At 49.8% G+C, this 13,938-nt stretch overlaps 2 protein-coding genes across 14 annotated transcripts in view; one reads left to right on the forward strand and one right to left on the reverse strand.

Annotated features, from left to right (window-relative positions):
• Positions 1–3,727, forward strand: part of NEB (nebulin) — a 117,020-nt gene extending 113,293 nt beyond the window's left edge. For all 13 annotated transcript variants that reach the window (XM_084264247.1, XM_084264242.1, XM_084264252.1 and 10 more), the window contains 5 exons: positions 303–486; positions 900–992; positions 1,478–1,627; positions 1,890–1,999; positions 2,975–3,727. In XM_084264247.1, the coding sequence (XP_084120373.1) occupies positions 303–486; positions 900–992; positions 1,478–1,627; positions 1,890–1,999; positions 2,975–3,148 (711 nt within the window). In that variant the 3' untranslated portion in view covers positions 3,149–3,727. The remainder of the gene's footprint in view (positions 1–302; positions 487–899; positions 993–1,477; positions 1,628–1,889; positions 2,000–2,974) is intronic.
• Positions 3,728–4,393: 666 nt separating this feature from the next.
• Positions 4,394–13,938, reverse strand: part of RIF1 (replication timing regulatory factor 1) — a gene marked incomplete at its 5' end in the record, with an annotated part of 34,855 nt that continues 25,310 nt past the window's right edge. Inside the window, 12 exons of the mRNA XM_084265660.1 lie at positions 4,394–5,506; positions 6,110–6,218; positions 6,487–6,640; positions 6,747–6,862; positions 6,964–7,041; positions 7,296–7,436; positions 7,911–10,718; positions 11,465–11,519; positions 11,599–11,688; positions 12,359–12,501; positions 12,983–13,126; positions 13,452–13,551. Of these exons, the coding sequence (XP_084121786.1) occupies positions 5,268–5,506; positions 6,110–6,218; positions 6,487–6,640; positions 6,747–6,862; positions 6,964–7,041; positions 7,296–7,436; positions 7,911–10,718; positions 11,465–11,519; positions 11,599–11,688; positions 12,359–12,501; positions 12,983–13,126; positions 13,452–13,551 (4,177 nt within the window). The 3' untranslated portion in view covers positions 4,394–5,267. The remainder of the gene's footprint in view (positions 5,507–6,109; positions 6,219–6,486; positions 6,641–6,746; positions 6,863–6,963; positions 7,042–7,295; positions 7,437–7,910; positions 10,719–11,464; positions 11,520–11,598; positions 11,689–12,358; positions 12,502–12,982; positions 13,127–13,451; positions 13,552–13,938) is intronic.

Here is a 13,938-nt window from a genome sequence, read left to right on the forward strand (position 1 = left end):
AAGAGCAGCCATAGAGCTCTTCTTTAGCACCTGGCAAGAGAGTCACATGAAACCATACCCCTGGCCCTGCGCCATTGGTGGGGGCAGTGCCAGGACAGTGCATGCATCCTGAGCTTGTTACCCAAAGGCTTGAGGGGAGAGGGACTAGGGGAGAGGCACAGGCTCTCTCCTTGTTGCTTGGAAGGAGAAGGCAAAAGTTCAGCAGAGCAGTCACTGCTCCATGAGACATTCACCTAAGGTAAGCAGGAATGAAAAGGTCTTCTCTTTGCTGCAGAGACCAGACGGTTCCTTTTACATTGCAGGTGAAATACCATGAAGACTTTGAGAAAACCAAAGGTACGTTCACACCTGTAGTGACCGACCCCATAACAGAGCGTGTGAAGAAGAACATGCAGGACTTCAGTGACATCAGCTACAGGGGCATCCAAAGGAAAGTGGTACAAATGGAGCGAAAGCGCGTGGACCAGGATCAAGAGAATCTCACAGGTGAGAGGAACCCAGGTTTGGTAAGGGCTGAGTACCTCAGCTACCATAACACACAGTACCAGGATGAACTGGTTTAGTTTAAGTTACTTCAAATTCATTGTGACTTGGAGACTGTATTTTTAGCAAAGCCCACCTGGAAAATATTCTCTCACAGCAGCTGTGAGCCAGCTTTTGCCTCACCCCTGCCCACCTTTGTGCTGCCATGTTTCTTACATTTTAACATCACTTCTGTGTGTGTTACAGAGTCTGTAGCTTACTCAATGCGAATAACTGTTCAAAAAAGAAAAGCCTGCTGAGAAATGCAAATTTATGCGATACAGTTGCCCTTCCCTGACACACTTCCACTCCCAGGTGCTGCTCAGGGAGTGGCCTGAGCTACAGCTCCTCCTCAGACAGTGCTCTTTCTCTTGCAGGTCTTCGTGTGTGGCGCACTAATCCCGGGTCAGTCTTTGACTATGACCCAGCAGAGGACAATATCCAGTCCAGAAGCCTACACATGATCTCTGGTTTGTACTGTGGGCTGTGCTATGAGTGGGAAATGGGGCCACAGGAGTACAGCTGTGGGAGCAGCCGTAGGTGCTGACATCAGCCCCTAGGTTAAATCAGTGGGGCTGTAATGCCTTCTCCAGCAGGGTGTCCACAGGGCACTGTTTAAATCTCTGGCAGCACCCTGGAGTAGCAGTACAACCATCCCACAATTAATCAACACACTTCTTGTCATTAACTTTGAGAGCTGCAGTCTCCAGACCAGCTTAGCGTGTGTGGGTGGCCTGCACCAGGTCTGTACTTGGTGTAAGCATGACTGCTACAGGTTTGCTAACAGTGGCATAGAATACATGAGTATTTTCATGGACTACTCACACACACCCCCACACCCGTACATGGGTGTGTCTCTAAGCAACCTCTCCATGTGCATGTGCACACGTGTTGTAGGGTGTGCCTCTCCCTGCAAAGCAAACCTGTGACTTGGCCCCCTCCTTGCTCCTTGCAGTCCAAGCCCAGCGCCGCAGCCGCGAGCACTCCCGCTCCGCCAGCGCCTTGAGCCTCAGTGGTGGAGATGAGAAGTCTGAACCCTCGGACGGGGTGGATCAGCATCTCTCCTACTACAGCAACGGCGGCTTCTTCACCACAACCACAACAGGTAGGAGAGGAAAGGTGTCCATTAATCCTGGTGAGACACAGTGCACAGACACGGGGCAGGGTGGCACTGCTCACAGGCTCAGAGCTGCACCTACACAGCATGGAGCTCTGGGCAGAACCAGCAGCCAGGAAGTTGTGTTTCAGTAGGAAAAGGGCAGATTTGCCTCCCCCCACACACAGACCCTGTCCCTGAGCCCTGGGTCAGAGCAACATTAACCCACTGCCAGTTACTAACACAGAATGTTGACTTTTTCCTCTTGTAGTGGGCTACAAACATGCTAAAACCATTGAGCTCCCTCAACAACGGTCATCGTCAGTCGCCACCCAGCAAACAACAGTGTCATCAGTTCCTTCTCACCCCTCCACTGCTGGTGTAAGTAATGCTGGTCCGGTGTAGTAAGACCCCAGCCCCTTGCTGCAGGGCTGCTCTGCCTGCCTGCCAGGTGTGCACAGCCCTGAGGGGCTGCAGAAGCCGATCTTGTGTGCCACCATGCTCCAGCTGATGTTAGCCTGGGATCAAGCTGGTAGCACACCATGGCCAGCCCAGGGCTGGAGGTGGGACAGACCCTCCCCTGTGCTTGAAAACTTCCTCCCCGGCTCAGGAGATACATGCCAGGGGGATGGATGCCATCACCTCCCCCCCAGAGCTGCTCTGAGGCAGCATCTTCATTAGGGCTGGAGCTACCTTGAGCTGGTACAGCTCAAAACCAAAACCAGCTCAAAACCAAGCCTGGAGAAGAGAAGGCTGCGGCGGGGGGGGGGGGGGGGGGCCTCATTGCAGCCTTCCAGTACCTGAAGGGAGCTTATAGGTAGGAGGGGATTCGAGTTTTTAAAAGAGCAGATAATGGAAGGACAAGGGGGAATGGACTAAAGCTAAAGGAGGGAAGGTTTAGATTAGATATTAGGGGGAAGTTTTTTTTTACAGAAAGAGTGGTGAGGTGCTGGAACAGGCTGCCCAGAGAGGTAGTGGATTCCCCATCCCTGGGGGTGTTCAAGGCCAGGTTGGATGAGGCCCTGGGCAGCCTTGTGTAGCTCCAGGCCTGGAGGTTGGTGTCCCTGCCTGTGGCAGGGGGGTTGGAGCTCTGTGATCCTTGGGGTCCCTTCCAACCCAGACCATTCTATGATTCTATGATTCTGTTGTGGTCTGATGCCAGGAGATGCCTAAGAGCAGCCAGAGAGCTTCCAGCACTAGTACTGAAACAAGGAGGACTGACCTTGTCCTTATTCTGCTCCTCCACGCCCCTTCTCACCGAGTAACAGCTGCAGCTCTCCGTGCTGACAGCCAGGCTGTACCCAGCTCTTGTTTTGGTCTACACCCTCCCACCCCCTTTTTTCTTATCCCCCCCAGAAAACCTACCGGGCCATGTACGACTACATGGCAGCTGATGCTGACGAGGTGTCCTTCAAGGACGGCGACACGATTGTGAACGTACAAGCAATTGATGAGGGCTGGATGTACGGGACTGTCCAGCGAACCGGCAAGACCGGCATGCTGCCCGCCAACTACGTAGAAGCCGTGTAACCCACATCCCTCCTCCCCAGCGCGTGTCTGCGGGCCACAGGCACAGGGGCCTTCTTGTCCTCTCTGCCGATGGTGCCTCGTGACCCACAATGCCAACCAGAAAAAAAGAGTAACTGCAGAGCAAAATGCTGCTTTCCTCCTGTCAGAACAGTTCTGAGAAGCGCCTGTGCCCAGGGCCTGGGTGCTACTCACAGAACCCCCATCACTTCCAGGTTTTTAGAGCAGTGCCGGGACCGCCAGACACACCCCCCATCCCACCACTGCACTCCAGCTCCGTGTCTCTGAAGTTCTTTCCATGAACTTCAGCCCAAACCCCACACATCACTTCACTCACCCTCTCCTACTGACAGTAGTTTCCTGGGTTGTCCTAACAGGTTTAAACCTGTTCTTTTTTCTATGTGAGCACCATTTAACTGTAGTGACTTTAGCTGGGGGCAACGGGAACCCAACCCAGCCCCACCGCAAAGCCTCCGCTCCTGCTTGCTGAGCTCCTGCGTGTGTTCTCCACGCCACACTCCTGGGGTCAAACGCTGCCATTTCCTGTAAAGTAGCAACTAAATAAAGCTCGTTTCTGCAGTACAGGCGCTGTCTCTCTTCACTCCTGCTTAGGAGCAGAACCAGTCTTGTTTGGAAAGTGCTAGAGGATGTGTCAGCCAGGGCAGAAGTCCAGCTGTGAGAGGTGATGGTGTGCTGGGCACATTCCACTCCTGAGCACGGTGGTTCTTTGCTTCATCTACTGAAGTGTGAAAGGGAAAGGTCCCTCCTCAAAGCAGGATGCAGGATCGCCAGCGCTGACAGGTGTTAAAGGCATCAACACCAGTCTGAGCTTCCTTAGGAACATCCTTACAGGCACTGGTCCCAGGAGGAAAGGCAGCACAGGCCTGAGGAGGCAGAGCTGGGAACCTACAAAACACTTTTGTTATTTCACAAAACCCAGAGTCAGCTCACCAGCAGCCCTGGTGGGGTTCCAGCTCCAGCAGGCGTCCCTGTCCCCTTAGTTTTCTTCATGAGATGTAGGAACAGGGCAAAGACAAGCTCGAGCCTCGCTGGCCACGTGCCCCCACGTCCTTCAGAGCCGGCTCCTGCCTCCCTTAAGACAGCAGCAATGACTCTTCAGGTTCCCTCACAGCCCTTGGGAATCCAAAGCGAAGCCGAGGGAGGGCTGAACAGATCTGGAGGCAAAGGGAGCCTCAAACCACAACACCGTTCACACGTTTGGGAACTATCTGCTAGTTTATTTGCCCACGTGTAAGTTCTAAAAACACCTTCAGCAATCCCCTCCCCAGAACTGCCCCCGCTTTGACAGCTACAGCCCAATATATACACATGAGATGCCGCGTAAAACCCGAGAGCTCTGCGAAGGTCTCCGAGCAGCAGCAATGCATTCCGTGCAATTAAAACTCCCAGTCATAAATTATTAACCAACATTGGCCATCTGTACAGAATATACAAAGAGCTCTTGTCCAAGCCAGTCGTTTCCCCAAGGTAAAAAGAGTCTCCAGAGAGGGAGAATCGCTGCAAGCAAAGAGCACAGTAAAGAGCCTGAGACCTTCGGCCAAGTCTTCTCCCTGCCAGGGTGCTTTTCGCTGGCGGCTGCTTGGTGTGACCCTTACAAACCCCCACGGGAAACAGGGGCTGAAGCCCAGCTCACCTCCTAGAAAACGGTGCTGAAGGTCTGACAGGGGCTGCAGCTGAGCAGAGCCAGGAGATGGGGCTCTCACCAGCCCCACTAAGGGTTCCCAGCAGCTAAGAACACTTCGGATTCAGAAAAATAATAATAATTTAAAGTACTCTGGCTGTTTGGTTTCACAGTCTTTGCTATTGCACACCTTGATCAAGTTTCCTTTCACTACCTGAAAGAAAAATGCATAGCAATTCCTCTGCTAGGGAATGAGCAATCCCACGACTCAGACCGAAATGGAAACAAGGAAAACACCCCCACAGTACATTTTACTGATGTAGGGATTAAAGAAAACAACCCAAACCTCTTTTACAGTACAAAATGCACAGTTTAAGGAATAATTCACCAGTCAGAGAAGTGGGATTTGGGGGGGGGGGGGGGGGGGGGGGGGGGAAACCTGTCGTAACAAAATCCTCCTCACTCAGAAACGGCACAGAACTAATCAGAACTTTCATGGGGTGGCGATTTCCACCGGGCCTGCAGGTTCTTCAGGATGCAGTTTGTCATTCCAGCAAGTTTTTCCTGCATGTCAAAGAGCTGGTTTCCTGAATAGCTGTGAAGATCTTCCGAGATCAACCGTGCGGCAAGAGCATCGATCTGGCTCGGGAGATCTGCTGGGGGCTGGTCGCTGGCGGTCAAGGAAACGCTGGTGTTTGAGGCAACTGGCTCAACGAGGTCTGAAAAAAAAGGGGGAAGGGAGAGCAGGGAAGTCAGGGATTCCAGATGGCTCCATGAGGTTGTGTTCCCCTCAGCGAGCTCCTGACAACGGCACCCTCAGAACGCCAACTGATGTTGGCGTTCTGAGGGTGCCGTTGTCAGGAGCTCGCTGGAGGAACACACACTGTTGCTGCCCATCTTACAGCAGCCATGTATCCACTCACATGTGTGATCCAAAAGGAATATATGGGACATCCAGAGTCTTCAGTTTGGGAACCCAGTGAATTCTGACCCCCCCACACACATCCCTTAATTATCTCATCTCCAGCGCACTGGTTTCTGTGCGCACCCAGAACCACAGCACGGCACCAAACAGCTCAGGAGAAGGAGCACTTGGAGCCCTCACAACCCTCTATGGGCTTCATTAGGGAAACTCCAAATCTCCCCTCAAATTGTGGAACAAGTTTGAAAAAGCCATCGCTCCAGGGCTTCATAAAACAGCCAACTCAAAGACCGCTGCAGTGTGATGTGCTGCCCAGCTACCAGCACTCAGAGAAAGACCCAGAGCTCCCCCCAGGAAGGGAAGCACCCACACAGCAGACACAAGAGCCAGCAACAGGTACCTGCAGCAAGTTTTTCTTCATCTACAGGAAGAGATCTCTCCTCTACGTTATTTATGGGCTTTTCTGCATCCTCCAGAGCTACAATTTCCTCAAATCCTCGAGATTTCACCTGAAGTTGGTTTGGGGGGGGGGAAGAGAAGAAATGCAGAGAGGAAGAGTTCATTGTGGGGCAAGTTATGACCTTACAATACAAACAAATATTCCCCTTAACAACACTGCAACCAGGTCATCTGTACCTGGAACAACTCCTTACTTGGACAATAAGTATTTACATTTTGAAGTGGTGGTAACAAACCCCCCCCCCATCATTCCTCACAGTGGGTATTAGCAGTTCATTGGGTAGTAATGTCTTTTTGGGTAGTAGAACTAAGCTGTACCTGCTGTTCATGGTATCCTTTAAGAACTTTTTTAACGTTGGAGACTTTGGGGGAGCGGATGGGGAGAGTTTTGATTTCTGATATTGTCAGAGCACTCAGGTCACCCACGGTCTTAATGTTCTTGGCTCGAATGAGCTGCCCCAAACCTCTGGCACTGAACAGGGGAGAAAGAAAAACAGTCCCCAAGTCATCACATTTTGCATCAGTTCAGTTTTGAAGGTTCAGTAAGAACTCATTGTCTGAAGGCTCAATCCACTTACCATAAGCTTGACGTAATCTGAGGTAAAATGATGTCAACTGGTGCTTTGCAGCCAATTAAGGCCGGATACACACACTCTGGAGGGCAAAGCAGCGACTCCTTGACCATTTCTGTGATCTTGGATACAGAAACAAAATCATCAAGTTAATTATCACGTAGCTGAACACAGGGGGAAAACAAAATAGAAGAAGAGATACATAAACCAAAGCACTTCTTACTAAACACTTCTTTGAGCTCTTAAATTTAGGGTAACGAGATCCTGGGGACAGAAATCCTTTGGTTGGAGTGGTAATATGCTGGATAGAAAAAGAGGAAAAAAATCTCTCTCAGGATGGTAGGAATTCAGTTAATCATAAGATTCTAACTACCTCTGAGCACATTTGTCTTCAGAGAGTAACAAGGCATCGAGCTAAAGCAGTTACAGTTGTTTCTTATTGATTCTCAGCTCTTACAACCGGTCACAACTGACCGTGAGCATACACTAAAGCAACCTCACCTACATAAGGGAGGAACACGAGTACCCACACAGAGAACACGTAATGGAACTCACCTTAGCCTGGACATTAGATAAAATTTTAAGGCTGCGTGAGGATGGTGAGGAAGAATGGGACCTGATGACAGGGCTCCTCCGGTCGATGTCGTCCGCCAGCCCTTCCTGATAGATGGGATTGGCAAAAGAGACCCGGCGAATCTGTGAGAGAGAGAAGCAGTTTTCATAGGAGGAACTCAAAGCACCACAGGCTGGTGAAGGATAGAGGGAGAGAAAACAGCCTGTGAACGAAATAAATCACTGAAGTTCTTGAAGGACACGGATGATGGACAAGGGCAGGAACTGGATTCCTTGTCGCTGGAAGAAACTTTAAATGGCTTTTGCAAAAAGCTGCTCCAAATCCAGCAGTGAGAACCCGATGATGTGTCTGGGGGTTTGGCAGGAGCAGATGGGACCTTGGGGTCCTGTTTCCAAAATAAAGAACTCCCAATCCCAACCCCCACAGCACAAGGCTGCTGGTACGTTACCAGAACACCCTAAGCCCTCAGCAGAGCATCCCTTACAGTGAGAAAACAGCAACTCAACAGACTTGGGCTCAGGACAGGGCAGACACTGTTACACACCCCGGGTACAACCCCAGTGAGCTGTATCACAGGACAAGTCCCATTCCAATACCTTATTAGCAGGTGATGGGGAATCGTCATCCTGGTTTCTTTTCACACCTCTCTTTAAGATACTGGTGGATGGAGATGCTGAAGGAGACCAGGTGCAGCGAGCCTGCATCCCAGTAGGGCTCTCAGTGACCACCACTGAGCAATCCCCATCTTCTGGCTTCTGTGGGGAACCCACACTGTTATTTCCTCCTCCATCACTTTTCTCTATGGCCACGCTGTCCAAGGCCACATTTTCAGGCACTGTAACTTCTGTTTTCACTACTTCCACCACCTCTTGATCTTGAGCAATGCCTGTTTCTCCTGAGGTATTCTCAGCTTCTTCCTTATCACCCAGATCGCTCTCTGGCTCAGTCACCTGTTCTTCCTCAGGTTTGCTAACATCAATCAGTGCCTCAGGTTTCTCCTCCAGTTCTCCCTTCTGGGTTATTTCCTCGCTTTCCATAGCTGCTGGTTCTTCACTGTCACCCCCACCAGCCAGGCAGCTGTCACCAGGCTCATGGGAAACGGGCTCAGACACACCCTGCTCAGCTCTGTCACTCTGATCAGGGGGTTCTTCCACCTCCACCACACAGTCAGTCACTTTACCTGCTACACACTCCGAATTGTCCAGATCCTCCTCTGCTACAAGACCACTTCCTTGCAGGTGGTCTGAAGACGTTGTCTCTCTCTCTGAGGTGAAGGCACTGGGCTCCTGAGGCGGATGCAAGGGAGTGCTCATTGCACAAGGTGCCATGGACAAGTCCAAGTTCGAGTTGCCAGACACGTCGGATGTATTTACAGATGTCTGAGCTGGGCTGATGGAGGCCTCACTCAGCTCTGGAGTGCTCTCCGTTGCTGAGTCAGGCAGTGACACCACTCTCTGCTTGGGCTTTAGAGAGGAGCCCTCATCATTCTGCGTTCTTTTCAGCCTTTTGCGTCTTTTGCGCCGAGACCTCCTCTGCAAAGAGGAAAGATCCTCCCCTGAAGCATTTGCTTCTGGTGTGGCTTCACGTGGAGCAGCTGAACTACAGTCCTTTGTGTCAGCTTCCTCCTCAACAGATGGGTTTTTCTCTGTCTTTTCCTCTGCATTGTCCTCTGTCTTTTCCTCTGTCACTTCCAAATCCTGGTCAGAGACACGAGGGCCAGGGAATGGCTCCACCAACGCATCGCTCTCGGTTTGTTCCGTGTTCACAGGCTGGCTGGCAGGTTTGCTCTCTGAGCTGGCAGATCCCACAGCTTTGCCTTCATCTGTAGGAGCTCCTTGGTCTTTCAGGTCACAGGGTTCAGCTGCTGAGGCAGTGTCCATGCTTACCTCACAGCTTAGTTCACCCTTATTTGCTTCTTCCAACAGATTGTTCACTTCATTTCCTTGGGAAGACACAGCCGTGTCTTCTGGCTGGGAGCCCTCTGGCTGGGAGCCCTCTGGCTGGGAATCTTTCGATTTACCTTCAAGAGAATCACTTCTGCTCCTCACTTTTGCAGATCTTTTCTTCCTTGTGCTTTCCTCCTTGGTCTCAGAGCCCTCAGCCTCAGAATTTTCTATGCTGGAAAGCAATCCCTGGGAAGATCTTCTCGTGTGGTACCGCGGGCGTTCCATCTTCTGGCTGGCTGTAGCCGAGCTGCAGTCCTGACTTCCCGTGTCAGTCTTTGAGGTGTCTTCTGACCCCTCTTCATCAAGGCCCCTTGGAGCAGGAGACTCCTTTGAGCTTGAGTCCTCAGCAGCTCTCTCAGCTAGCTTGCTTTCTTTTTTACTTGTACTTTCTGTAGCTTTCCCAAGAACTGCTTTCTGCTTTTGGGCCGCGTTGTCCTTAGCCTGGGGCACCCTTTTTTTCCCAGATTTTAACTCCTCTTTCCTCCTGTCTCTCTTTTGGTGGCCATCTTCCTTATCCTGGCTGGCTGCTGGACTTTCTACCGTCTCCAGCCGGCGCCTTGAAGAACGTCTGAGTATTTTCTGATTAGAAGACTGCTGTGGAACCTGACTGTCATCACCTGCTGCCAGGTCAGATGATGCTGTTGTTTCTGGAGGTTTATTTTCTTTAGAATCTGTATCTAATACCTCAACCTCTTCTGATTTTATATCTTCAACTTTGATCTCTACTCCTGTAGAAGCTTGGGGTTCAGCAAGGAGAACGTGTTCCATGTCTGTTGTGGAAGACTGTTCCAGACTGTCTTCCATACTGTTGGAAGCTGAAGACTCTTGTATGCTTGTCTCTTGTTCTGACCCAGCTGCCAACTGCTCAGCTCCTTGCTGTGCTGCCTTGCTCTGCCTGTGAGTCAGCCTTCGGATCGCAGAGAGGATCTGCTTCGACTCCGATTTTGACAGCTTGCTACTTACTTCTCCAGGTTTTTCCTGGTGAGGACCAGCCTTGGACACCTTCCTGTCTTCCTGTGTACCTGCCACAGGAGTGGTGCTGGATGTCTCTGACAGACTGTTTAATGCTGAGGGGCTGAAGGGTCTGTTCCCTGGGCTATCAAATTTCTCCAGAGTAATGAACGACTGGCGCCGGCTCACGGGCTGCGGCGTTCCCGAGATCACATCACTTGACGTCGAACTGCTGCTGACACTGGAAGTGTTTCCACTCCCCACCAAGGGCTCATTTGAAGCTGTTGCCACTGTACTTTTTTCTAGCCCCTCTCCAAGGGCTGGCTCCTCTGGAATCAGTTCAGCTGTATCCCTGTTTGACTCACTGTCTGAAGCTGAGCTCTCTGCTACGTGAGGAACAGAGGATTTCTCCTCACAGGCAGCGTTCTCAAGAGCATTATCCTGTCTGCCTTCCTCTGTGGCTTCATCTGATTTGGTGGGGCTGCTCTCATGAGTCACATTTTCTTCCTGTCCCAAAAATACAAACAGAAAGCTGTAGTTTTACTATGATTTTTTTAAACATTATCTTGATAACAGTTTTTTAAGTTTCACAGGAGATACTCACAAACCTACTACTGAACCAGTTTTTATGGGCAATCTGCTGCGTTTTACCTACTGCCTGTTCATGGCAGAGCTGAAGGAACTGGCTGCTCAGCTGACTCCCCTCCCAAAGCAAGCAGATCTCTATTTAGGATTCACCAGTGTTTCCCCCCCAGCCCCAATCTGCTATTTAAGCTCATTACTGAAATCATCCCACTTTCAAATTAAGCCAAAATGTTTAACAATTGGCCCTTTCTACTGCAAACTGTATCCAGCAGAGCACAGCACAGCACAAAACACAGCACAGGGATTAAATTCATTCTCATCTCCAGATTCAAAATAGCACAAAGGCTGCCAGTGTGTTCTATAGGCTATAGGGAGCCTCCTATATATTCTATAGGGAGCCTCTGTCAGTATTACTCAGACATGGAAAAAACAGGAGCACCCTGAGAATTCCAAGATATTCTGACAGAGAGAGAAAGGAAATGTTTCCTGTGAGCCAATAGATCTGGGGGGGCTTTTTTTCACTTGAGGAGTTCCCAGTCTCATCTTAAAATCACAAGATCACCAGTAATCAAAGAGTTTCACCAATAATTACCAATAATAGGAAGAAGACATCACTGGTATGGTTATAATTCTGGTATCTTAGTTACCATTAGACAATGAGAAATTACCTGAGGGTCGGTTTTAGGATCTTCTTTTGTGTCTTCTGGTAAAGAAGATTTCTCCCTAAAACAGAAGTAACCTCAGTGAGAAGTACAGCAGGAAAGGGGCACCTTTCACATTCATACCAGCCACCTTTACTTACAAAGAAGCTTCCTGGCTCTGGGTATACTGAGAGAATAAGGTCGTGTCTTGTGAGGAGTCCAAGTTGTTGTACATGGCAGGAATGCCAACTCTGAAACAAGCCAGACAGTCAGACTGCAGATGCAGCTCGTGCTGTATTTCCTTATTTCAAGTACTTTCAGTTGCAATTTTTTGTGCTTTTGGGGGTAAAATGCTGTGACCCCACTCCACAGAGAATTCATCAATACACACTAACTACATAACCCAACCAGGATCCTGTGGAGCACCACTGTACACAGGGGTTTGTGAACAGCTCCTGTAGTTGCCCATCCACAAAAAATACTCCAGTACTTATTTTTCCCACATAAAACCCCAGGATAATGCTAATAAGGATTCCCTTCCCATTAAGATGAGTCTTGGGAACATCCCCATTTCTGATATGCTGCTGACATAAGACTTCAAATTTAGAAGTCCCTCCTTCAGAGCAGCTAAGAAAAACCCTTTTAATTCAACTACTGAAAGAAAACCAGCAGCTCCCATTTCACATTGCAAGGAAGAGACCAAATTACCAATCTCAGGGTGTTTAATCAAAACAGGACATGTGGATCAGATCAGAGAATAACATGGTCACTCTGTAACAGGAAAGCAAGAACTGGGTGAGATTTACACTTGTGTGGAGGAGTAAGACAATGACCTACAGCAGTCTGAGACCAGGGAACTGAACTTGTGTCAATCTCACATGTCAGATCACATGAACATTCAGAACAGAATAAATCACAGACCTCTTTGACCTAAGGACTTCCTTCTGGTGTTCTGTCAATACTCTTGCTTTTGTTTCTAGAGGAATAACCACAAAATTAACAGATTTCTCCTCTTCCAGAAGCATCTCACTTTTAGGCTTCAAAGATGAAAACTCTAGTTTCAGCTACAGAAAGGAAACAAACAAACAAAAAAAAAGCTGGATGAGAACCAAAATAGAGGAACTGAAAGTCTCCTCACAGTTCATGTACTGCCATCCTCAATGGAACAACTCCTAAGTAACCACAGCTCTTCCAGCACGTTCAGCAGCACAAATCCCTCAGCAGGTGCCAGGTTTATTTAGGAGTTATTTTTCTCCCCAACACTACCACCCAGGAGAGGTTCTCCCACCCCTCCTCTGTGCCTTGAGCAAACTGCTGCACCTCCTCTGGCATCCTGACCTTCAAAGGCTGCAGCAGGTGAAGGTACCTTGACAGGCACCTGTATTCTTTACCGCTCTGCTTTAAGAACAGGGTCACCTTCTCTCCCTACAGCATGGGACAGACTGGAGCACACAGCTCAGGTCTAACCTAACCAAGATCCTCCTCAACACCTGCAACCTACACCTACCCCTCAACACCTACCACACCTGCCTGCAAACCCCTTACCTTTGCAGATGGTACTTGCACATTACTGGGCTTGTCTTTTACTTCATTTTTTAGTTCACTTGTCTGTGTCAATAGGGAGTCTCGTTTCTGACCCAGCTTTACTTTCATCCCACTTATCTTTGCATCCAGCTGTGAGTTTTCCATCTGTTTGAAGAGAAATACACTGAATGTGTTGTATGAAAAAGGCCAAGCTCCCAAACCCAGCCCAAGATGCATGAAGTTCTACAGCTCAAAGATCCCACACTCCTCTAAGTTATGCAGAGGACAACGTAAAAAAATCAATCCTTTCAAACAAGCTAGCAGAACTTAACATTCACAAGCTGTTAAGAACCACCTCAGTCTTTTGATGGTGCTTCCCCAGCACAGCTTGTCACCCCAAACGTGAGGACCAAAATCAAAATTGACCTTGCCACCACCTTATGAAGTCACACACAGTGAAGCACGTGCTAGGAGGCAATGAGATACCCACCAGGTCAGAGTAAGGGCCGCTGCATTCTTCGCCCATCTCGATGCTTTCAAAGCCAGGCAGCAAGAGGGGAATTTTCTTTTTGACTTGGCTTAACACAGACCTGCTCAAAGGAGATGGAAATTGGAGGGGAGGAAGTGCACCAGACCAGGAGATATCCCAGCTTGTGCACACAGGGAAATAAAATTGCTAAGCAGAACCCCACCCAATTTATCTGTACATGATCACAGCATCCCAGACTAGTCTGGGTGGGAAGGGACCCCAAGGGTCACAGAGCTCCAACCCCCTGCACCCACCCCCTCTCTGGGCAGCCTGTTCCAGCCCCTCACCACTCTCTCTGCAAAGAACTTCCCCCCAATCTCTCCTCTCACCCTTCCCTCCTCCAGCTTCACTCCAGCCCCCTTGTCCTGCCAGTCTCTGCCCTTTAACAAGCTGATTCCCCTCCTGTTCCTCTGCTCCCTTCAGGGACAGGGAGGCTGCAGTGAGGTCC

The sequence above is a fragment of the Gallinula chloropus genome (assembly GCF_964237585.1).
Source record: "Gallinula chloropus genome assembly, chromosome: 5".
In the NCBI taxonomy this organism is placed as follows: Eukaryota; Metazoa; Chordata; class Aves; order Gruiformes; family Rallidae; genus Gallinula; species Gallinula chloropus.